This window comes from Rhinolophus ferrumequinum, chromosome 20 (genome assembly GCF_004115265.2).
Source record: "Rhinolophus ferrumequinum isolate MPI-CBG mRhiFer1 chromosome 20, mRhiFer1_v1.p, whole genome shotgun sequence".
NCBI lineage: Eukaryota > Metazoa > Chordata > Mammalia > Chiroptera > Rhinolophidae > Rhinolophus > Rhinolophus ferrumequinum.
In genome coordinates, this window is record NC_046303.1 from 43957728 (window position 1) to 43982104 (window position 24377).

Here is a 24377-nt window from a genome sequence, read left to right on the forward strand (position 1 = left end):
TGACACAAATGGACACTTCCTCCCACGTTCTGGGCATTGTTTTAAGCATATCTCAGGTAGTATGATGCTTGGAGGAAAGCCCCCAGCTTTGCACAAAGCACCGTTAGGATGTAGTGTGGGAGAGGAGTGGGAACGTAGTGAAGTAGGCTCAGATGATGAAGAGCCTCGAAGGGGAGTCTACGTTATTAAGTTGCTGCAAAAGTCATTGAGGTTTAAAAGGTTAAGAATAATTGCAAAAACTGCAATGACTTTTGTACCAACCTAATAATTTTATTGAGAAAGTCAGAGCCACTGCAGGTCAATGCACAGAGAAAACAGCCACAATTCTGTATCAGGATAACTAACCTGGATTAGAGAAGGGAGAAATGGGGGTGAGGTGGGGGGGAATATCATTAAGTCATTTCAAGTGAAAGTTAAGCAAAGACCTGAATTCAGTAAGTGGTCCTGGGATAGAAAGGAAAAATAAAACAGAAAAAAAAAACCATAGGTGAGGCACTGGACAAGTAGAATTGTAAGAAATGGTGGTTTATTAGAGATGGGTGAGGACTAAGGAGAGTTGTAAATGGCTAGAAAGCTCCCTACTGAGGGATTAAATGAATGATGGCACTGAGTGGCTCCAATGGCAGTCAGGGGATTAGAACTGATGTAAGGGGAGAACGATGATGAATTTGGTTTTGGGCATTCTGGGGTGGAGCAGTGATAAATTCTCAGCAGGAGATTCAAGTAGGAAATTCCAAATGTGACACCATATCTCATGGGAAAACTTGGGACAGGGAACACTCAATCTTCTGCAGTAGATGAAATTGAAATAAGATAGCACAGATAAAGAAGAAATGAACATACTATAGACTGATACTTAAATCCTAATGCAAAATGTGTTTAGCCAACAGGTTTGTAAAATTTTAAAAATTTAAATTTATTGGTATTTATTAGTAACACAATTACACAGAATAAAGTTCAGAAATTCATCAATGATGATAACCAATATGTGCTTCTTTGTGGCTTTTAAAACCGTATTTCTTATGATTCAAATTATTCATATAGTTGAACACACCTTTACAATATGGATATTACAGGTCTTCAATTGGTAAAATTAGTGAAAACATATCTTTCATGAAAGGCACATAAAAGAATCTAAACTAACACATTTAAGAAATTTTGATAATTTTGAATTTTTTTACATTACAAAGAAAAGCAAATCCCCCAAATGAAAGATATAAATGTAGTTTGTGTTTACCCACCCACACATATACACATACAGTAACAAATACACTTCAACAAAATTCAACAAATGACAGCACGTAGCTAAACTTAAAAACTACTTACCAATGAAGCTTATTGAAAGGCTAACTTTTTCAAGATGAGTGAAAAAGGCAAATAGGGTGAGGAATTTTGATTAAACAAGGTCACAAGACACATCGTGAATAATCAAAGAAAAATGACTATCAAAGTTCAGTATCTAGCTGATATGTAACACTTATTTGAGCATACATAACAATCACTGACTTTATTAAATACTATTACTAATTTTCTAAGTGTAATTGCCTGTTTCATTCTCAGAAATAGTACAATTTAAAAAGAAATTTAAACTCAAGAAAGTGGAGGAAATTTGAATAATGTAAGGGAAAAAAGTAATTAAATATGGTGTGATAATTAAATTTGAGACTAGTTACATACACAAATTAAAAGCTTGCATTATATCAGGAGCAGAATAAAGATCTTTCTTGTTATCTTCCAAACAAAGAGCTATCATATATGCTAGGTACAAGGGATTTCCCAAAGGAAATACACAAATGAATGTCTCCAAATTCATTATGCTGACATATTTTTTTACCCCTAAAATCTCTCACCATCCACCTAGACTTAGTTATAAATAAAACAGCAGTTATTTAAAATATATAAAACTTAATCTGGCATCACCTTTAAGGTAATGCATGAATACCATCCAAATATTAAAATTCAAAGTGAAAACAAACCAACTGAATAAAAATTAAGTATAATAAGATAGTATATCCTCAAAATATGAAAATTTAGTTTATACCAAATTTAATGTGGAATCAGATCAACATGCACTCTTAAAAGAAAACATGAAATGCACATAATGTTTAAATAACTGATTTGAAGGCAGGAATATTCAATCCTCTTTTTGAACATTAAATTTAAAGAACAAATCATGTTATTAAAATAATCTGTGCAATGTTTGTACAAATAACATTTTTATGATTACAAGTATACATATAATCAAGATAAGGGCTGCAATGTGTCCTAATATTAATTACTGTATTTAAAAATTTACAGGACATGAACATAAATAAAGCTGTTTGAAACTGGCACACATGGTAATAGTCTGTCATTCAGTACAAAGTACTTAGTATATCTGTTATTTCCAAAACCATCACACTAGAATTGTAAGTTGCCACTCTTAAAACCTAAAAGTAATGTGGAAAAGTAAAGTTATAAATACATGTATACATACATTTGCATATTTACACTTACGCAGAAATCATCAATACACTAGAGCCTAGCTTTAACACTGTCCTGGTTTCACACTACCGGACCACCTTTCACATTTAAGAAAGGTCCTTCTGTGAACTTTCAGTCAAAAAAACAAAACAGAACAACTTTGGTCAGGTCCCAGATACATTTGCCGTATGCTACATTCTGTGTTGCTGCAAGACTCTAGTTTAGGGAGATCCACATATAAGTACTCATTTGGTTTGAAAATGCATTTTCCCATTAACTGCAAAATTCAGAAGAGACCACAATCTTTTAGATTATTTTTTATGATGACATCTGTTACAGCATCAAAAACAAACTGCACATTCTTAGTATCTGTGGCACATGTGAAGTGGGTGTATATTTCCTTTGTGTCCTTTCTTTTATTGAGGTCTTCAAACTGACATTGAATATATGCAGCTGCCTCTTCATATGTGTTTGAGCCTGAGGTGGGAAAAGGAAAGAAACATAAGGAAAAAAGTTAAAATGAGTATACAGCTAAGCAAAGTAAACCTTAAAATACCGAAATCAGCTTCATACATATAAAATATGTGGACTCCATAATTGCAGTTTCCCTTCTAGAATGAGAAACTATTTCTTCATGAAAAATACCCAATGTTTTTCTCTGTATCTCTGTGTCTATTTGTTTTGCTAGATGGATGGGAGAGAAGGTGAAAGAATTAGAAAGAAAGTACAAATTGCTAGTCACAAAATAGTCACGGGGATATGAAATACAGTATGAGGAATATAACCGATAATGTTGTTAAGATTATGTAGGGTGTCAGATGGGTATTGGACTTATCAGGGGGACCACTTCATGGACTGCATAGATGCCTGACCACTGTGCTGTACACCTGAAGCTGATGCAGAGTAATACTAAACGTCAACTACAATTATATATATAGTCACAGGATGCGAAGTACAGCATAGGGAAGATAGTCAATGGTATTGTAACAGCTCTACACGATGTCAGAAGGGTAGTAGACTTGGGGGAGAGGGGTTTTCACTTTGTGAGGGGTATAAATAATAAGAGAGTAATAGAAAATATTAATCACATTTGTCAGGAAAAAAAGAAAAATACCCAATGTTAACTAATTTTAATGACTATAAGTTACCCTTAAAAAAGAACTCCCCAAACCAAAAAAAATGGTATTTCATATGATCTTTGTTTTTGCCTCCGTCTCCCAAGCCTTTTTTCCTCTCCTTTGTACTCCACATCCCAGCACTGACCCACTCAGCTCTCTGACGGTGGCATGGTATCTCAGTTCTAGACGAGCCATCAAAAAATGCTGACTGAATACTGATCGGTATTTTTTATTAGCTTTCCTATAAGCGCATTAATTAGCATTTCTCACTCATTTTTATTAAAAAATTGTACAAGCGTTTAAAATGTGGCTTATCAGCTATGAGGTTACAAACAAGTGAATGTCACGCTCCTGCTTTCGGTAACTGACTAAAGACTTCTGAGTACAAACACTCCAGAAATTGTCTGGCACTATCTAAAAATAATTGTGTGCATACTCTGTGACCCAGTAATTCAGTTTCTAGATGTGCCCTTGACAGAACTATATACATTTGTTCACCAGAAAACAATTAAGACTCTTAATAGCAGAACTTCTAGTTGTGGAAATAATCCAGCTACATAAATTCCAGTATATGCATGAAACAAGCTGTTCTACAGTAATGAGAATGAAAGTACCATGGCTACACACAATAACACGGGTTAAGTTTAATAAACATACTGATGAACAAATAAGGCCAGATATACAGTATATACTGTATGATTCAGCTGATGTTTAGAAAACAGAGAAGTGTGAGAAAATTAATCAATGAGGATAAGACCTAATGTTTACTGTGTGAGTGTATGTGAGGGGTTTGGTCAGTCAGACTGGGAGGGCCATGATGGAGCGTCTGAGAACCTGGAAATATCCTACTTCTTGACCTGAGGGGTGAATATATCAGTATTGTCACTTTTAAAAATTCTATCAGATTTATAGTTGTGTTTTTTTTTGTGTGTGTATGTATATATTTTATATACATACATACATAAAACTTCAATCAAATGTTCATTTGAAAAAATGGTTAAATCTCTCTTCTGCAGTAATGACACAAAATCATTTGCCTGGCTTCCAGGTCCGCTAATACTCAGCCTACTCAGTACAGCTGCTCCGAGGCCCTCTATTCTACATGTGAGACTCATTGCATGTCCTGAGGACGCAATATACAAACTGCCACCTATGACAGCGCAGTGCTAAGCTAGCGCTCCCATCAGCTCCCCAGTTGTTTCCATATGGTGGCTACTGTAGATAATGCTGCAATACATGTGAGGGTGCAGATATATTTTTGAGTCAGTGTTTTTGTTTTCTTCAGATAAATACGCAGAGGTGGACTTGCTAGGTCACACAGTACTGGTTTCTAATTTTTGAGAACACATATTGTTTCTACAGTGCCGTCACCACAATTACTATTCCCACCAGCAGTGCACAGGGTGCTCTTTGCCCCACAGCCTCCCCAACACTTGGTATTTCGTGTCTTTTTGATCATAGCCATTCCAGCAGGTGTGAAGTGATACCTCATTGCGGTATTGATTTGCATTTCCCTTATGTTTACTGATATTGAGCACCTTTACGTGGACCTGATGGCTATTTGTGTGTCTTCCTGGGACAATGTCTACTTAGATCCCCTGCCCATTTTGTAATTGGGTTTAGGTTTTTTTGCGATTGAGTTGTATGAGCTCTTTACATATTTTGAATATTAACCCCTTAGCAGATATATGGTTTACAAATATTTTCTCCCATTTGGGATGTTGCCTTTTCATTTTGTTGATGGTTTCCTTTGCTGCGCAGAAGCCTTTCAGTTTAATATAGTCCTAGTTGTTTCCTTTGGTTTTGTTGCCTTTGCTTTTGGTGTCATTCCAAATAGTCATCCCCAAGACAGATGTCAAAGAGCTTACCACCTATGTTTTTATGGTTTCAGGTCTTATGTTCAAGTCTTTAATCCATTTTGAGTTAATTTTGTGTATGGTGTAAGATAGTGGTCCAGTTTTCTTTTGCATGTGGCTGCCCAGTTTTTCCAACAGTATTTATTGAAGAGACAACCCTTTCTCCACTGTATACTCTTGGCTCCTTTGTCATAAATTGACTGTATACGCATGAGTTTATTTCTGAACTCTCTATTCTGTTCCACTGATTTATGTATCCGTTGTATGCCAATACCATACTGTTTTGATTACTATAGCACTATAATGTATTTGAAATCAGGGAGCATGACATCTCCAGCTTTGTTCTTTCTCAAGGTTGCTTTTAGCTATTTGAAGTCTCTTGTGGTTCCATACAAATTTTAGGATTATTCTTTCTGTGAAAAATGTCATTGGAATTTTGATAGAATTGCACTGAATCTGTAGATTATTTTGGGTAGCATGGGCATTTTAACAGTATCTTTCCTTTATTTGTTCTTCTTAAATGTCTTTCATCAGTGTCTCACAGTTTTCAGTGTAGAAGTTTTTCACCTCCTTGGTTAAATTTATTCCTAGACATTTTGTTTTTACTGATGCAATTGTAATTGGGACTGTTTTCTAGATTTCTCTGATAGTTCATTATAGTGTATAGAAATACAACAGGGTGAAGGAACCAAGATGGTGCAGAAGGTAAACACTATGTTTACCATCTCTCACAACCACATCAAAATTACAACTAATCTACAAAACAACCATTATTGAGAATCGCCTACAACCAAGCTGAACTGAAGCGTTTCAACTACGGACGTGCAGAAGAAGCCACCTCCAGACTGGCAGGAAGGTCAGAGATGTGGAACGGGCTGGTCCCACACCTTCATGTGACCATTAAAGATCAGGAGGGCTATTTTGAATGTGGGGGTCCCTCCCCATCCCCTAGAAGAGCAAGAGATCCCAGCCCTACTCCAGCCCAGGGTTCCAGTGCCAGGGAGACAAGTCCCCATAATTTCTGGCTTTGGAGAGTGTTAACTGAGTGAGACTGAGTACAGCTGTATTCACAGGTGCTCCTCTTAAAGGGGCTGCGCACGGGCTTACCCACCAACGGATTCATTCGCTCTGAGCTCCAATGCTGGGGCAACAGCTGGAAAGGAGGCAGGGACAGATGATGGGAAATTTAGTAGTCTGGCTTGGGACGGGGGCTGTACAGGCCACTTTCTCCTGGATGGAGGAACTGGTGGAGGCCATTGTTTCTTTGTTGAGCCCTCCCCCTTCCCTGTGTGTAGATGCAGACAGCTACCATACCTGAATCGTCCCTCCCCATTAGTTCGCCCCACCCTGGCGATTTGAGACCTGGCCCTACACTCCTTTTGGGCACATGCCGCTTCCAGCAGCTTTTTCATGCACACCGTCTGCCTTGGCTTAAGCTGCAGACTTTCCTAGGGTCTCTCAAAGGTTTGCAGAACCCAGACAAGCAGCATCTGGCTTGAGCGTATCCTGTACCTCTGGCTCAGCAGCCCTAAGCCGGCACTAGTAGCAGCCGGCACTGGTTTGCAGCTTGGCCTCTCAAGGCGCTTTCAAACACAGCACGGGTGGCAGCCATCTGTGGATTTCTTTCTGGCTCCCGCTGGGTGGCCCCAGGTGGGGTACAGGCTGTGGCTGAAGTAGACCTACAGTGGACCCTCTCCAACATGATCCTGGGCTGGCACCCCCAGTGGCCAGCTTCAAAAGGAGCTGGAGTCATAGGGTCAGCCCCTATACAACAACTCTTCCACTGTAGTCAAGGCCAGTCCTCACAACCAGTGAGCCCAAGGGTCAGTCCCTCACGTTGATATGCAGTTATCAACCAAGGCTCAACTACAAGAGGAAGGCACACACAGCCCACACAAGGGACACACCTCAAGCGTGAGGCTCAGGTTACCAGAAAGATTGCACCACTGAAACCCACAGCACACCTACTACATAGGACTACTCTACTAAGACTGGAAGACATAGCAGCCCTACCTCATACATAGAAACAAACACAGGGAGGCAGCCAAAGTGGGGAGACAAACATGTCCCAATTTAAAGAACAGAACAAAGCTCCAGAAAAAGAACTAAGCAAAACAGAGATAAGCAATCTATCAGACGCAGAGTTCCAAACAATGGTCATAAGAATGCTCAATGATCTCAGGGAGAACTTCAACAGAGAGATAGGAAGCATAAAAATAGAGATGAAAATCATAAAAAAGAATGAGTCAGACATAAAGGATACAATAACAGATATGAAGAATATATTACTGGGAATAAACAGATTAGATGAGCAGAGGATCCAACCAGCAAAGCAGAAGATAAGGTAGCAGAAAACACCCAACCAGAACAGCAAAAAGAAAAAAGAATCCAAAAATTGAGGAGAGTTTAACGGTCCTCTGGGACAACATCTAGCATACCAACATCCGCATCATAGGGGTACCAGAAGGAGAAGAGAAAAGAGCAAGAAACTGAAAACCTATTTAAAGAAATAATGACAGAAAACTTCCCTAATCTGGTGAAGGAAATACATTCAAGCCCAGGAAGCACAGAGAGTCCCAAACAAGATGAACCCAAAGAGGCCAACATCAAGACACATCATAATTAAAATGCCAAAGGTTAAATACAAAAAGAGAATCTTAAAAGCAGCAAGAGAGAGGCAGTTAGTTACCAACAAGGGAGCCCCCATACGACTGTCAGCTGATTTCTCAACAGAATCTTTGCAGGCAAGAAGGGAGCGGCAGGAAATATTCCAAGTGATGAAAAGTGACGACATTCACCCAAGATTTCTCTACCCAGCAAGTCTGTCATTTAGAATTGAAGGACAGATAAAGAGCTTCCCAGACAAGAAAAAGCTGAAGGAGTTAATCACCACCAAACCAGCATTACAAGACATCTTAGAGGATATTAGCGTGTCAGTGGGTAGGAAAATTCCTGCAGTAAAGAAACTTGTGTTGTAAAGATCATGTAAGGTGCCAGATGGGCACTGAACTAATCAGAGGGATCACATCATAGACTGTGTAGATGCCCGACCAATGCGTTATACACCTGAAGCTTAAGTAGAATAATATTGAATGTCAACTATAACTAAATATATAAGTAACATGATGTGGAATACAACATAGGGAAGACAGTCAATGGTATTGTAACAGCTATATAAGATGTCAGAGGGGTAGTAGCTTGGGGGGTGGGTTATCACTTTATGAGGGGTTTAAATGTCTAACTATTACATTGCTTTGTACATCTGAAACTAATCAAAAAAAAAAGGAAAAAAAATGCAACAAATTTTTGTATATTAATTTTTTACCCTGCAACTTTACTGAATTAGTTTAGCAGTTCTGTGGTAGAGTCGTTAGGATGTCCTATATGTAATATGTCACCTGTAAATGATGACAATTTTTCTTCTTTCTTTCCAATTTGGATGTCTTTTCTTTTTCTTGTCTAATTTCTAATATTGGCTAGGACTTCCAATACTATGTTGAATAAAAGTAGCGAGAGTTAGATGCCTGATCTTAGAGGACAAGCTTTCAGCTTTTCACTATTTTGATGTGTTCTCAGCTTGTCATATATAGCCTATATTATGTTGAAGTGCATTCCCTCAAAGTGCATACCCACTTTGTTGAGTGTTTATCATAAATGCGTGCTAAATTTTGTCAAATTCTTTTCGTCAAATGCTTTTCTGCATCTCTGAAATGATATTTATATCCAACATTTTGTTAAGGTGGTGTACCACACTGATTTTCACATATTAAACCATCCTTATCCCTGGAATAAATCCCATTTGATCATGGTATATGATCCTTTTAATGTATGTGTTGTTAAATTAGATTTGCTAATATTTTGTTAAGAATTTTTGTATTTGTGTTCATCAGGGATATTGGCTTGTAATTTTTTGTTTTTTATGGTATCCGTATTTGGTTTTGCTATCAGCATAAGGCTGGTCTTGTAAAATGAGTTTGGAAGTGTTCTGTCCTCTTCTATTTTGGAAGAGTTTCAGAAGAACTGGATCAATTCTTCAGTTCACCAATGTTTCACCAATGAAGCCATCTGGTCATGAACTTTTATTTTTTGGGAGGTTTTTGATTATTGATTCAATCTTCTTACTAGTAACAAGTCTGTTCAGATTCTATGTGTCCTCATGATTCAGTCTTGGTAGGCTATGCATTTCTAGGAATTTATCCATTTTCTCTAGGTTGTCAAAATACATTTCAACTCTTTTACACATAAAATGTTAGTTTATTTTATTACATCATCATAAGGTTGGTGCTCTGAAATTCTAAAGCAATAAACACTGTGTTCACACAGAAGCTAATGTAACCTCTATATTAAAAATATATTTGAGGAAAATAGCTATCACTGAGTGCACAGCTCAATTTCTTGTATATGTTCTATCTAATTACATTACCTAATCCCAAGAGCAACAAGATACATAAATAAACTAATGAGCACATTTCTCAATCTGATTTTGTCTTAAGAAGAGAATAGCAAGGATGGGGGTGGGGTGAGATGTGACAGATATTTCCCAACACATGAGAGAACTGTCCTAAATAAAGGTTAAGTATAGATGATAACCTGGTTCAAGAATAGAGATTTGAAAAAAAAAAAAAAAGAGAGAATAGCGATTTGAGAAGAAAAGTATTATGGGTTTAGTTTGAATTTCAGGTGCTGAAAAGCAAGTACACGTTCAATAAGCAGCTGGAAATGTAAGCTTGATGTTCTAGAGAGAAATCAGAATTGACAGCAGAATTTAACATGGTGAGAATAAATGTGACTCTGAAAGGATAGAGTGCTTGCTAAGATTACAGGACTGCAGATGGAATGTGGTGAACTGCCAACATATAGATAAAAAGAAAAGGAGAATATAAAAACAGACAGAGGTAGGAAATAAGCTGAATGGTTGGAGACTACGTAGGGTTCTTTTATATAAAGCAACAGCCACAGGAATTAAGAATTGAGGCTGAAGCAAGAGGCAACTCAATCAATAATTAGGGCATGCAGTGAAGATTAAATTATAATCTTAACACCAGGAATGTGAAATAATTATATGATACTCTCTTTGTTCAAAGATTCTGAAATCAAAGATTCCTATTAACTTGAAACATAAGGAAAATTCTGGTACACACTAAATACCTGGCAAAGAAAGAGCTAACAAGTATATTCTTGCTTGCTCTGAAATCCTTGTAGGTATGTGATATTTATAGAATCATTTGGGTACTCTAGTAATATTCACACAAAATGGCTCTTTCATAATAGAAAATGACAGAAATAAACTGAAAGACAGATGAAAGTAAAGGCAAAACTGAACTGCCTTGAGTCTGGATAACTTCAATTTTAGAATTAGAACTATAAATAATTTTATTCCTAATAAGCACTAAAAATATTCCTGAATAAGGTGACTTAGGATACGACTTTCAAAAACAAAAAGTTTTAAAATAAGCAATGGTGTGAAATTATTTTTAATTGGCGTATAACTTTGCAGTACACAAAAAGGGCTGTAATGAGTAGTGTGAGTGTATTTATTGAGGGATCTCCCTCACCCCCTAGTTCGCATAAGAATTTAATTAAATGTAGTCTGGTTGTTAATGGTCTCGGTGCAGGACTGAGAAAGACTTAGGTCTGGATTTGGACTCTGTTATTTCACTAAGCCCCAGTGTTCTCACTAATATGAGTGGGAAATAAGAGCACTGATGTCACAGAGTTGTTTTAACATCACCTCTGAAAAGGTAGTAAATACTCATTGTACAATTTACTCAATACAAGGATGACTAAAGTTTTGTTTATAATGAAACAAATTTTTGGGACCATTTTTAAACAGGAAGGAAGGAGTGAGGGCAACTTCTGTCAAATTAGCTAAATTAACCAAACTCCTCAGAATATTTAGATTTAGAGATCATATAAACCAGTGGTAGTTAAACTCTCTCTTTTTTAGGTACAGAATTTTCTTCATTAAAATAAAATCTTTTTCAGAAATCCAATATGTAAAACAAATGAAAGCTAAGTTACTCTGCTTTAATGAGAAGTTGTGTGAGTGTGTGTGGAGGGTGGATACATATGTACCTCTGTTCTTGGCACCCACTTTCAATAGCAGCCCAAGCGCTGTTCCGTTTTTAGCCCAACTTATGATTTTACAGATGGGATACTGAGACCCAGGTAATTTAATTGCCCTGTTTAAGATCAAAGAGTTCATTATGGAGAAACCAGGACTGCATCTCAGGTCTCCTTTTCTCACTGCAAACCATTTTCCACAGTAATAAAATTAAAGTACCATTAATAGTCCCATTACCAAAGTTTGGATTTCCTGAGAAACCTTTCCCTACTCCCCTGAGTTGTTAGCTAATTTGCAAATTCCTTCTTGATATTTTCCCCCTTCCATGTTCATGTTCCTCTGTAGAGGCTTGTTATACACTGCTATTATTTGGTGATGAGTACATCTGTCTTTTAGATTAGAACAGAGATATGTCTTATTTATTGTGCATCACACAATACTTGACACAAGATCTGTTAACCAGATGAAGAAATCAGCATTTTAAGTTTATGAAGACTTGGAGTCAGCACAGAAAATTATTCAACAGCTTTTCCATAAAATGAATGCTATTTTTAATAACTGAATCCAAACCTCAATTAACGACTTGTGCCTGAATGTAGTCTGATAAGTAATTTCTCTTAAGGTAAGAATTACTAAGCTAAGGGATTCAAATCAACAACTGAAATCTTGCCTTAGGGAAACATTCACTTAGAAATATGTGACTTGACAAGTTATCTACAGAAAGTAAAATACCTGCATATTCTGGATAGCAAATAGTGAGAGGGCTCTTTTTGATTTTTTCTTCGAAGAGATCCTTCTTATTTAGAAAAAGTATAATAGATGTATCCGTAAACCATTTGTTGTTACATATGCTGTCGAACAACTTCATGCTTTCATGCATTCGGTTCTACAACAGAAAAGAATACAACCAGTTTGTTATAATGGCAAGGATTTTGAGAACTATAACTTTTAAAAAATAACAACTGTTGTAACAAAACAGAGCTTAGTCAGATGAAAAACAGATAACATACCACCAGAGTACATTTCTGGCACACTTGCATTTTAGGCGAGACTAAGTGTCTACATCACTCATTACTTTTTGCATTCAACCAGTACTTGCTAAGTGTCCACTATGTGTCACTGCCTGGGACTATCCTGGGGAAGGACCTTGCAATCTAGGGAGGGCAAGTGTGAACATTTGAAGGATCTCATTACAGAGTTAACTCTAATTGAAGTTTCCATTAGAAGATAAGTAGAGGTTTTTGAAAGTTAATAAATTAAACGGAGCAAGCTGAAACACAATTAGCCCAACACCCTAAATACAAAGTTATGATAGGGAAGGAAACCTCCAATCCTGTTTCCTGCCCTTCCAGTATCCATGGTTTCAAAAAGGGCACAGATGTATGCTAGAGTATCAAAATGAGTGAAATGTATGTATGATGGTGCGTTGCATCTATTGCACTATAGTTGCATATTCCTGATTAAAGAACAAAAAAACTGACATTTCTATGTTTTCCATAGTTTGTATTGAAGTTAATTTAAAATACAGTTTTAAATTTCGACTTAAAAATATTTCCTTCAGATTAATGATGTACAGGAATGCATCTGAAAATTACATGGCAATCACAAAACATGACATGGATCAAAGATTACTGAGCTGGCAAAAGCAATAAGTTAAGAAAAAGAAGCCATGGACTATTATGGAACTAACTTTATTTTAATTCAGTACATAGATACTACCAGATACAGAAAATGCAGTTAAGCGCACATAGGGCTGAGGTGAGATCAACCTCCTTTCTCTCAGGATCCATCTGCGTTTCTTTAGTATACTTCTGTTTTAGTATGGAACAGAAAAGTTGAAGAGCCCAAATTTTCAAATAATTCAGACATTAGCAAGAATTTCTCAAGAATTTTTCTCAGAAATATTCTTGGCATTGTCTTCGGCTCCTCATATTTCATGCTCCATCTTTAATTAAAAGTGGTTCTACTTGCCATTTCTTCATCTTCAGCCAGGACCAGGTCATAGTCACTCAGCGCCACGCAGAAAATGATGGCGGTCACTCCTTCGAAGCAATGAATCCATTTCTTGCGCTCAGATCTCTGTCCTCCCACATCAAACATTCTATAGAGGAAAAGTAATGAGTTTGACATCACATTAAATGCCCAAATGCTCTGAGGAGTTCTACAGTATCAACAAGGTGCTCCAAACTACGAGGGGGATGTGAGATGGGAAAAAAGGACTTTATGGAATGAAAATAATGTCAGAAACTGGTTTTCACAAATGGAAAAAAGTCTGGTTTTTTAAAATGTTTGATTATAGTGAGAGTATTTCAAAGCAAAACCCACAAAACCCAAAATACCTTCAAAAACAACACCTGCAATTACGCATGAGAACACTTAGAACAGAATATTAAAACAAATACAAATGGACTGCACTATGTGTAAACACTGAGAAATCACATGAAGCAACCAGGAAATGCAGAGAGAATAGAGTATATTCAATTTGCCAATGTCATGAAACATTAGGGTCAGAGGATATGGTCCCCTCTTCCCACTATAAAATGTTGTCTTCTCTCAGAGGCAATACAAACGACTTTGATGTGAAGGGGAAACTATTCCAGGTAACAAAAAGCTGAGCAAGCAAGTCATATTCAGATAGGGACCAACAGGTTGCTTCAATTAAAAAGTAAAATCACAGTATAAAAGAAAATGTGAGAAATGAAATATAAGACAAATGGGTGGCCCTAATCAACAGTTTTATTTTAGAGTGAAAAATACTCAATGTTTATGCAATATACAACAGTAGACCATTGTAGATTAGTGTACAGCATAGTAACACAATTAAAAAGTATAAAGACAATGACCTTTTCCTCTTTTTCTTGTAAGAGTTTATTAAGTTAAGCAAAAGTTGAAATTTTAGAGTCCGTTATGCAACCTAGAAATAACCACTTATATAATGGAAACACTATGCAAACTGGTACATTTTTAAAGGCTCCATTTATCTAGATGGTGCACTAATTAAAACAGTACTTATTTAATCCTTAGGCAGCAAAAAGAATTTTCCCTGTAGAGTAGTATTGGCCTATAAACCAAATCTGAGGCCATCAACTAGTATGTTCACTTTTATCATCATTTCAGTGATGCTTTAGCTAGTAAATTGTTCATTAAGTTTAAGAACGCCACATAACAAAATGATTCTACCACAGAATGAAAAGAGTAAGACACTAAAAGGACAGCTGGTAATAAAAATCAAACAAGAGAATACATTAAAATGATTACATATATGTTAAATTGCCAAGGAACACAATTTGAAAAGAACTTTACCAGAGAGATATTTTAGGTAACTTCTCTGATCAAACATCACAGACTTCCTGACCACTCAATGTAAGACAACCAAGCCCACCTTGTCCCACATTTTCCCTCTGTAATAGTTTTATGTGTTGATTTGACTGGGCTATCATATGTAGTTATGTAATCAAACATGAATCTAGGTGCTGTTGTGAAAGTACTCAGAGTTGTGGTTAACATCTATCATCAGCTGACTTTCAGTAAAGCAGAATATTCTCGATGACCTGGGGGGACTTCCATCAGTTGAAAGGCCTTAAGAGCAGAAACGGAAGTTTCCCAGAAGGGAAAGAAATTCTGCCTCAAGACCGAAGCACCAGTTTCCGTCAGAGCCTGCCCTACAAACTGTGACCTGTCAGCCCCCCCAAGTCATGTAAGCCAATTCCTTGAAATAAACAGAACCTTCTGGAGAACCCTGACTGATAACAAATTTTAGTACCCATACTGGGGTCCTGCTGTAACAAATACCTAAAAATGTGGAAGTGGCTTTGGGACTGGGTAATAGGTAGAGACTGGAAGAAGCTTGAGTTACTTGACAGAAGAAGCCCAGATCGCCATGAAATGATGGTTGGTCAGAAACATGGACATTACAGGTGATTTTGGAGAGACTGAGATGGAAGTGAAGATGCTATCTTAGAGGATACAGACATCATCGTGAACACAATGTTGGGAGAGAGATGAATGTTAGATATTTTTATGAGATCTTAGGAGGGAATGAGAACCATGTTTTTGGACACTGGAAGAAAGGCAATTCTTTTTTAAGTGGCATAAACTTTGCCTAACAATGTTCCCCTGCTGGGTGTCCGGCAGAACTTGTAAGGAGAAGTTAATATTCAGCTGAGGAAGTTTCCAAGCATAGTGTGAAAGGTGCAGCCTTGTTTCTCCCTGCTGCTATCGGAAAATGCAAGAAGAAAGGGATAAACTGAGGAATGAACTATGAAGCAAAGAGGAACCAGATGCACACTGGGAGGGAGGAATGTGACGAAGGCCAAAAATTGGCATGACGCGGCCACAAGCCAAGGAGACATGGACTGCCAACACGACCAAAGCTGGCAGAGGTAAGGGAGGAAGGATTCTGCCCTGGAGCCCAGAAGGAGCACAGCCCGGTGACATATGATTTCTAACTTCTAGCCTCCAGAACTTCCAAAGAATAAATTTCTGTTGTTTTATGCCACCTAGTTTGTGGTAATTTGTTATAGCAGCTTTATTTTTCACTATAGCAATTATCATCCCCTGAATATTAAATATTTATTTATTTCACCCCACACATACACAATGTAAAGACACAAACTTTGTTTATTTTGGTCACTTTATATCCCCTATACTGGACATTAACAAGCATTTAATAAATATTTGTTGACTGAATAAATGAACTCTGTCTACAGAATATTTTAAAACACTTTCAAACAATAACAGACTAACTTGACCATGTAAAAGATCTCTGGGAATGTTAAATATTGAGCTTTGACGTGATAAGTAACTTGACAGCAGAAAAAAAAAATCTCTTCAATTTACTGGACTTAGAAATGTGTGAGGGTCACTCATATATTGGTCATAAACAAATGAAGTTTTCGTCTAAGCCAGTGCTTCTCGAACTTCAGTGAGTACCAGAGCCACCAGGTAAATGAAGGAGATGCCGCTGACGTGGGGACCGTACTGTGTGAATCGGGGGTTTACTTCATAAGCCAGGAGCAAAAGTGACTAAGAACCAATACTGCAAATGACAGGACTGTGCACAGAGCATTATTCATTGTTTCACACACGTTAGTTATCTTCCAATACTGAACATTATTTAAAAAAATTAACCCAAAACAGAACAAAATTATATATTCTCCTTCATATGAAAAGATGAGACTTTTGACTTGCATCCAATAGGGAGTGATTCTGAGTTCTCTTAGGAGTTTCTTTTTTAAAGGGAGTGAGGCAAGGTGGAAGGGGATACTACTGGAAATCCTGAGATGTGCTGACTTATCCTCAGACTATCGTCTGATACCACTGTGACCAAGACTGATTGGTATAAAGTTAGTTGACCATATATGGAAATCAACCCCATAAATATGATATTGCACTCCAAAACCTATACTTTCATATTACCTATAGAAAAGAAACATAAATGTCTTGTATTATGATAATTTTACAATAGAAAGGATGCTATGATTCTATATTCAGCGAAACTATCATAGTAAAATAAAACGATTCTTTAAAGCAAAATAATCCACGTAGACACTTTCCACAAATGCCTAGTCACAGAGGTGATAAGATATAGTCTTAAAGTATAATTTATTGCTTCACTTTGAATTTAATTCCAATCATACCACAAAATAAGTGAAATTGAAATTTTACATCACCAGTTAAAATGAGACAATGAATTATAACACAAAACACAAAAAATGATAAACACACTGAAGAATTCCCAGTAGAATTATTCTAAGCACATTTCTGCCCTCATTCTTCTGAGGCTCATTTAACATAAAAAAAGCAAATCTGGAACCGTATGTTTGCAATGATAGGTATTTAAAATAATTCAAATCCAAAATAAGACAAAGTTTATCTGAAGTTCCTGACAAACCTACGTTTATCTTTAAGTCAGCAAGCGAAAACAGTAACTAAATACATACTGTGAAAGGCTACCTCACCCGAGGAGACTAAACAGAGCAAAGATAAGTGGGCTTCCTGAAGGCATCACGTGAGAGACCGCTTTACTGAATCCCAGTACTTGCCTGATGTTGAAATGACACCTCGAGAAACCTAGACTGGCAGTGAAAAGGACCATCTGGAAGTGAATGTTTAAGGTGAAACTAACCAGACTGAAAGTGAATTTTACATAGTTAGATTGCCTTAAGCACAAATGGCCGAGTTAGCATTTACCAGTGCCATTTCTCACCATTTACGGGGAGCTCTCATGTCTACACATTTCCTTTATAGGCAGTAACTCATTTTACATTTAAACCTCTGTAAAGGGCAAGATGGTAACACTCTCTGTTAAGAATCTTCACTGAGTTTGCCCACTTACCTAATAGCAACCTAGGTCTAGAAGCCTTACTAGCTTACCCTAACAGCATACATTTTTTTCAAGCTCTGCAGTCAGAATAAAACCTGAACATAACAATTTACTGAACGTATCTGAAAAATTACTGAACAATTATCTGACCATAACAATCACGTTTGCTATAGAATATGGTCTTAAAGCAAGGTAAATAAAAAGCAAAACACCAGAATCTAAGGAGCACTAGGTTAAAATACAAACAAACCTTAAAGCCTCAGTCTAACAGTGAACTTCCTTATAATTAAATCACTTCATAAGTTTCTCAAATAAGATAACAGATTTAAAGTAACAATATTTTAATATTTCTTAGTCATTTAATATTCTAAAAGTAGTAAGCAGACCAAGTGAAGGTAAATTATTTCAATAAGAGAGAATGACAGCAACAACAACAAAAATATGTTCACTGATAGCTTAAAAAATAGTGAAAACAGAAAAAGAAAATTAAAAGCAGGTGCAAAACCATACCATGTATTAAAGCACAAAGTTATATGGTCATATAAACTAATTACGATCTGCATCTGTTTAAAAAGCAGGGCGATGTTTGTTTTTTGGAGGGAAGCTGCTATGGAAATTGAAATTAAATTTTAGTTTTCTGGAAAACTCAATCATATAAACCACTGAATGTGGGATAAATTAGTGACAAATGACAATAATAAATGTATTTAAAATACCTACGAAGGGAATGAGAGGTATAGTTGCATATATTTAACTGTGCTTCCCACACTCATAATTGTTAGCTTCTTTATGACATAAGCTGATGCTTATTTGTTTTTGTTGATATTTGACTAGGAACCGTTTTTGAAGATGCTTTCAGAACTTCTGTTTTATTATCTTTACTGTTTTAGATCATTCGAGTTAACTGGAGCAAGGTCTGGCAGTTTCTTGCATACATTGAAAATTGTTATTTATTGGAAAAAGAAAAAGGTAGTTCTGTAAATCTGAATGTACTGCTTATGTGAACCTCCCTGAGCCTGGTTCACTATAAAATGAGCAAATGGGACAAAATGAACTCCAAGATCCCTCCATTCTGAAAGCTACTGCACTTCAGTGTTTCCCTGATCAGACCTCAGGAAGTTAATAATCAGTACACTCTACATTAAACGATCATTTTTCATCAGTTTGCATGAATAAAAATTTTCATGACAAATTTTAAAAAGGTACCTTTCTTTTAAAATAGTTCCATAAATAAGAAATAGTCCTATCAATAAAACTCTCTTTCTACTTAAAAATGGATGGTAACACTTTCCCAAAATATGCAATATTGCAGCAGTATTTTCTATTTAGAAATAAAAGCCAAAAACTATTTTTATGCCAATCGCTGTGAAAAATATAGGCAAAATGAATCTGCATGGCTATTTTTCCTTAAATAAAGATATAAATATTACTCCTAAGAATGTTTCTTGCCCTCTTTCACCCAAAAAATTCTTTTGTCCAATTATCTGAGAAAATTTTTTTGTAATTCCAACTCTAAATTTCTTTAAACTTTTATTATTATGCTGTTTTTCCTGCACAATGTGTTTTATATGTAAATTTATAAATCATATGCTTTGAAGCTACTCACTTAAAGTGAAGATCTTTGAAAGTAAAATGCGTTTCAACAATTCCTGTAGTTTTCACTCTGGTTCTGAGAACATCTTGTTGAGTTGGGATGTAATTTGGTTGTGCTATTCTGTCCAAGTCATTCAAATAGCTGAAAAACAAAAAAAAACAATATGCTAACAGTTAATATAGCCAATAAAGATCACCTAAATTAAAGAGTAAGACATTCTGATGCATGCAATATTCCAAGTTACTGGAAGTTTTTACAGTTTTGTGTAATGGAGTACAACCAATTTAAGTTTGTATCTTACACAAATCCCCCTGAAATGAAAATATTTATACTTCTGTAACCACAAAAGTCTTCTAACATTTTAAAAATGGTATGTGATTTGTTTCTTAAGGACAGTAGTTAGTAATTCTCGTTGTTGGAAAAGAAAACAGACTGAGAATAACTTCTTTAAAAACACCCAAAATAACTGCACACCATGTGTTTGTTTCTTAAACTTCTTTACTTCACCTTTTTTTTTTTTTTTGATGTAGCCGACTGTGTTTATGTTCCAGACATTATTACTCTTTTGTTGAGGATTTAGATAGTCTCAGTTTTTGAGAAGGTAGTGAGGAAACCTCTGCCCAAAGGCTGAATGGGATGTCATTCCTTTTCAACCCGCTGTAAGTTACATATGGGAAACACTACACATGATCCTTTACTCTGCATTTTACTGACTCTCTAAATGGATATTTATATTTTTCTTCTCAATGGTTTTTGTCACTCATTCATCACTCTGCCAATGATGCCAAACATGCTGCAATATAAAAATGTGGTGGTGCCATACCGTGCAATGATATGTAATTCTGTGTCATTATAGAGGAGAGTCCATAATGGTATAGGAAATCGAGGTATGGAGAGATTAATGTGAACCTGAGCAGTTAAAGATTCATGGATAATGAGGAGTGTAAACAGAAATGTGAACGATGGGATAGAAAAAGGAATGTCACTAGCACTGGAACAAGCAGTGACATGGGATGGCGGCAGGAACAGTCACATCTTGTTTCTCAGAGAAGCACCAACTATTGCAACTTCAATTGACGTTTTCTCTGAAACCGTTCTTTAGCCATTTAGAACGAGATTCTTGCAAACAAAAAGGGCTCAATATATATTTGATTTGTTGAGAATGGAGCTGGAAAACTATCCAAGCACTGAATCAATAACCCAAAATATTTTAGACAGGTAAGTATATCTGGTGTTGACACACAAGAATACACAGAGAGATAATACCTTCAGTTATCTGTATTGTACTTACTGAATTAAAAAGAATGTTATCTTATTATTGCACTGGTAATAATCCCCCAGTATTTTATCTGTGTTTTTAATTCCATATACATAACGTTATACCTTATTATAAGAAATTCTGATTTAATAAACTAAACAGGCCATGCCAAGATTTTACTACTGTCCCTATGTAATAACTACTTTTATTTAAAATATGCTCTGGTTACTCATAAATACATTTCTTTGCTTAAAACTGCTATGGCTCTAATAGATTCTAAAAATAATGCACATTTATGTTTCAACGGGAGAAAAAAAACAGTCATTGTGGAAAATTCCAATTGTTTTAAACGATCAGAAATTTTAAGTGTAAATTGGTGGTTGGACAGTCTTAATGGGCAACTTGGCAGCATCCCCCAACTCCAGTCAAGAACTCAGAAACCAAAATGCCCTGGAACCACTATGGAGAAAGAGTTCTATGATTTCCTTCATTCTTGAAAAACGGCTCCACTATTTCCATCTTAAGGTCAGAACTACTAACAATGAAATTAGGAAGACGTAAAGGGATGTATTTTTCTCCATGTATTTCCAAAAACTGCACAGGAGAGAGCAGATGGTCAGCAGATGGATGGGGGCCAGAAAGTCCCCCTACATGTGGAAGCAAATTTCAATCTACTGTACCTGAGACGTATTCCTTAATTATTGAAATAGCTCCTCTTGCTGGAGGAGCTCATAAAATACATTATTAGTTCATAAGAGGGAGGCAAGGACCTACTCGGTGAGTCAAGGAATATTTCCTAGTAGAAGTGATGACGCCAGATGGAGAGATGGGCTACATATTCACTAAGAAGATATTATGTATAAATATATAAACTACGCATGTAACAATATATATGGTTTTACTTGGAAAACATTAAAAATACAGATTAAGAAATATAGTGTTATAAAAACTGCTATGAGTTATACAGTAGCGTGTGTTATTTAGTCATTCACACTAAATCATTCATGTCATACATACCGAGTACTCTGATGTACAATAAATGACATGCCATATGATAATCACGCAGTATGGCCCCTGAGGCCGGGTTTTTTACTGTGGCAAAGCGTGTGCATTTACCTAGACCTGGAATAAACTTGGAAAGTAAACTGGGTGAACAGCACATTTTAAGACCAATTAATGCTACTCATATTATATTTGACGTATCTGAGTATGTGTACCAAATTATGGAAACAAATACTTGATTTTTTAAAAATTCTGTATAGATCACCAAGCAGAGACTCCCCGATTAGGTTTTATCACAACTTGCTTTACAAACTCTCTGGACCACTGTCTAGAAAATCAGGGCAGATTTTTCTCCCGAAAACCTGTACTTAGATATCTGCAAACAATGTCTAATGCAAGAGGGCATACAAAGTTGACAATTTGCAAGTGTAGAGCTATTTTACTCAGTGAGAAAATGTCCTGGACTCACCATGTGCTCCTTCAAAAGGGGTGCACGTCATTCCAAATATTTGTCAAGTATTTGTCCAAGTATTTGTAACTCTTCTCAGGAATCATTACATTAGTATAATGAAAAGAACCCAAATCACTCACACTCATTTTTGGCCAGTCCCAGGCAAACTAGAGATACACCCCCATTCAGCACGAACTTTGGGAAGTTCCAAGTACTTTCTTGGAAAATACTGTTAACAGTCCCATGCTGCACGTTTCAATTAGAGTTACGTAAGCATGACTCTCTTGAGACACTTTTGAACACAAAGAAAATAACATTGCTCTCTACCAACACACACAAAAAAAGACAAAGTTTTCAAATACTGTCATCCTGAATATCCTGAGTTGTACAAGAATGTGTCAGCCGATTCTGCAATAAAATTGACTTGGAGGTATATCTGACTTGCAAGTAATTATTCGTGATAGTTTAGTTCTGAAGTTATGATTACTTACTATGCCGCAGAATCATTCAGCTGGTACTCTCGGGATCTGTTGAAACAGGCTTGCACACCACTATCTCTCCACAATCTCTTTATAACTCCAGCAAGTTCTGCAGTCATAAAACCTTCTTCAGCAGCTCCAGCGAGCACAAAGAGTTGGCGGGCATCATCCTGAACATTCAAAGGCCATTTTTAAAAAAAGTAAAAAGGCACACTTTACAGATTAAAAAGTACGAAGCGGGGTATTACAGATGAGAAAAAGTACAACAGCAAGTTTCTCTTATGTTTTTTTATTAGTGCCGTAACTTTTATTTCTCTAAAGCACCACTTTAAAAAGTTGGCTAACCCAAAAGGACATCATCTTAAATTATGAGTATGTATTGTGGGTTTTGTAATAGCTATCAAGGCACTGGAAGCTGGAAGAATTACTACATTTAGAGATTCTAAGGGGACATACAAACCAACTATCCACTGACTGACTGTTGTACACTGAAGATGATCACTTTTGAGAAAACAGAAGAAAAGTATATGCCTTGCCCCTCTCTTCCAAAAATGTTTCTAAGAAACACATTAACACCGTTAGTGGTTACTTAAAGATAGAATCTAATTAAATGTTAGCTTTCTGATAGTCTTTATAGAAGCAAAATAAGTTCAGAGAAGAGAGAAATCAATAAGCATAGTTTCACAGAATGATCTGAAATTTTCAGATCACTTTAAAGTGTATATAGTGTATAAACCCCTTATCTGCAGTTTCCCCTCTGCGGTCAACTACGTCCCGAAAATATTAAACTTCCCCATCCATCGCCATCGTCTGCTGCTGACATCCACCCATGACATGGCCCTAGCTCAATGATCCAGGATCACCCCTATCAGAGGATCCCCTATCAGAGGATCAGATGATTATATCATTTCACATTATCACAAAAAAGGTGAGTACAGTAAGATTTTGAGAGTGAGAGAGAGAGAGAGAAAGAGAGTGAGCGAGTGAGAGAGTGAGAGAGAGAGAGAGAGAGACCACATTCACATAACTTTTATTATAATTGTTCTGTGCTATTATTAATTACTGGTATTAAGCTCTAACTGTGCCTAATTTGTAAGTTAAACTTTATCCTAGGTATGGATGTATAAGAAAAAATATAGTATATAAAGTTTGATATTATCCTTGATTTCAAGTATCCACTGGGGGTCTTGGAACATATTCCCCACGGATAAGGGTGGAGACTGTACATTAAAATCAATGGGCCAGGAGGTAGAGGCAAGTGTTTGTTAATGCAGGTATAGGAAACAAAACAAGCACGGCTTTGGAATAGAAATAATCATGATGCATTTAGAAGGAAGCATGCTAAAACATTTAAGTAATACTGTAGATAAAGTTAATTAAATTTTCCTTAACTTTATAGGCTACAGATATTTACAGCTCTGATTCACAGGTCATCAACCACTCTAAGTCAGTGCTGTCCAAAAGAAATGTAACATGAGCCCCTGATGAAATTCTAAATTTTCTAATAGCCACATTTCAAAATGTGAAAAGGTGAATTTAATTTGACATATTTTATTTAGCCTATACACATAAAATACCATTTCAACATGTTATCAATGCAAAATAATTAATGAGACATTTCATTATTATTTCTTTTTCATACATATTTAATCTTTGAAATCTGGTATTTATTGTATACAGACAACACATCTCAATTCAGACAAGACACATTTCAGATACCCAATGGCTATATGTGAGTAGCAGCTACAGTCCTGGATAACACAACTC

At 36.3% G+C, this 24377-nt stretch overlaps 1 protein-coding gene across 1 annotated transcript in view; it reads right to left on the bottom strand.

Moving 5' to 3' along the window:
- Positions 1-890: 890 nt before the first annotated feature.
- Positions 891-24377, bottom strand: part of GNAI1 (G protein subunit alpha i1) — a 102143-nt gene continuing 78656 nt past the window's right edge. The window contains exons 4-8 of the mRNA XM_033088812.1: positions 22623-22780; positions 19433-19561; positions 13473-13602; positions 12234-12387; positions 891-2940 (exon numbers count right to left, since the gene is read on the bottom strand). Of these exons, the coding sequence (XP_032944703.1) occupies positions 2750-2940; positions 12234-12387; positions 13473-13602; positions 19433-19561; positions 22623-22780 (762 nt within the window). The 3' untranslated portion in view covers positions 891-2749. The remainder of the gene's footprint in view (positions 2941-12233; positions 12388-13472; positions 13603-19432; positions 19562-22622; positions 22781-24377) is intronic.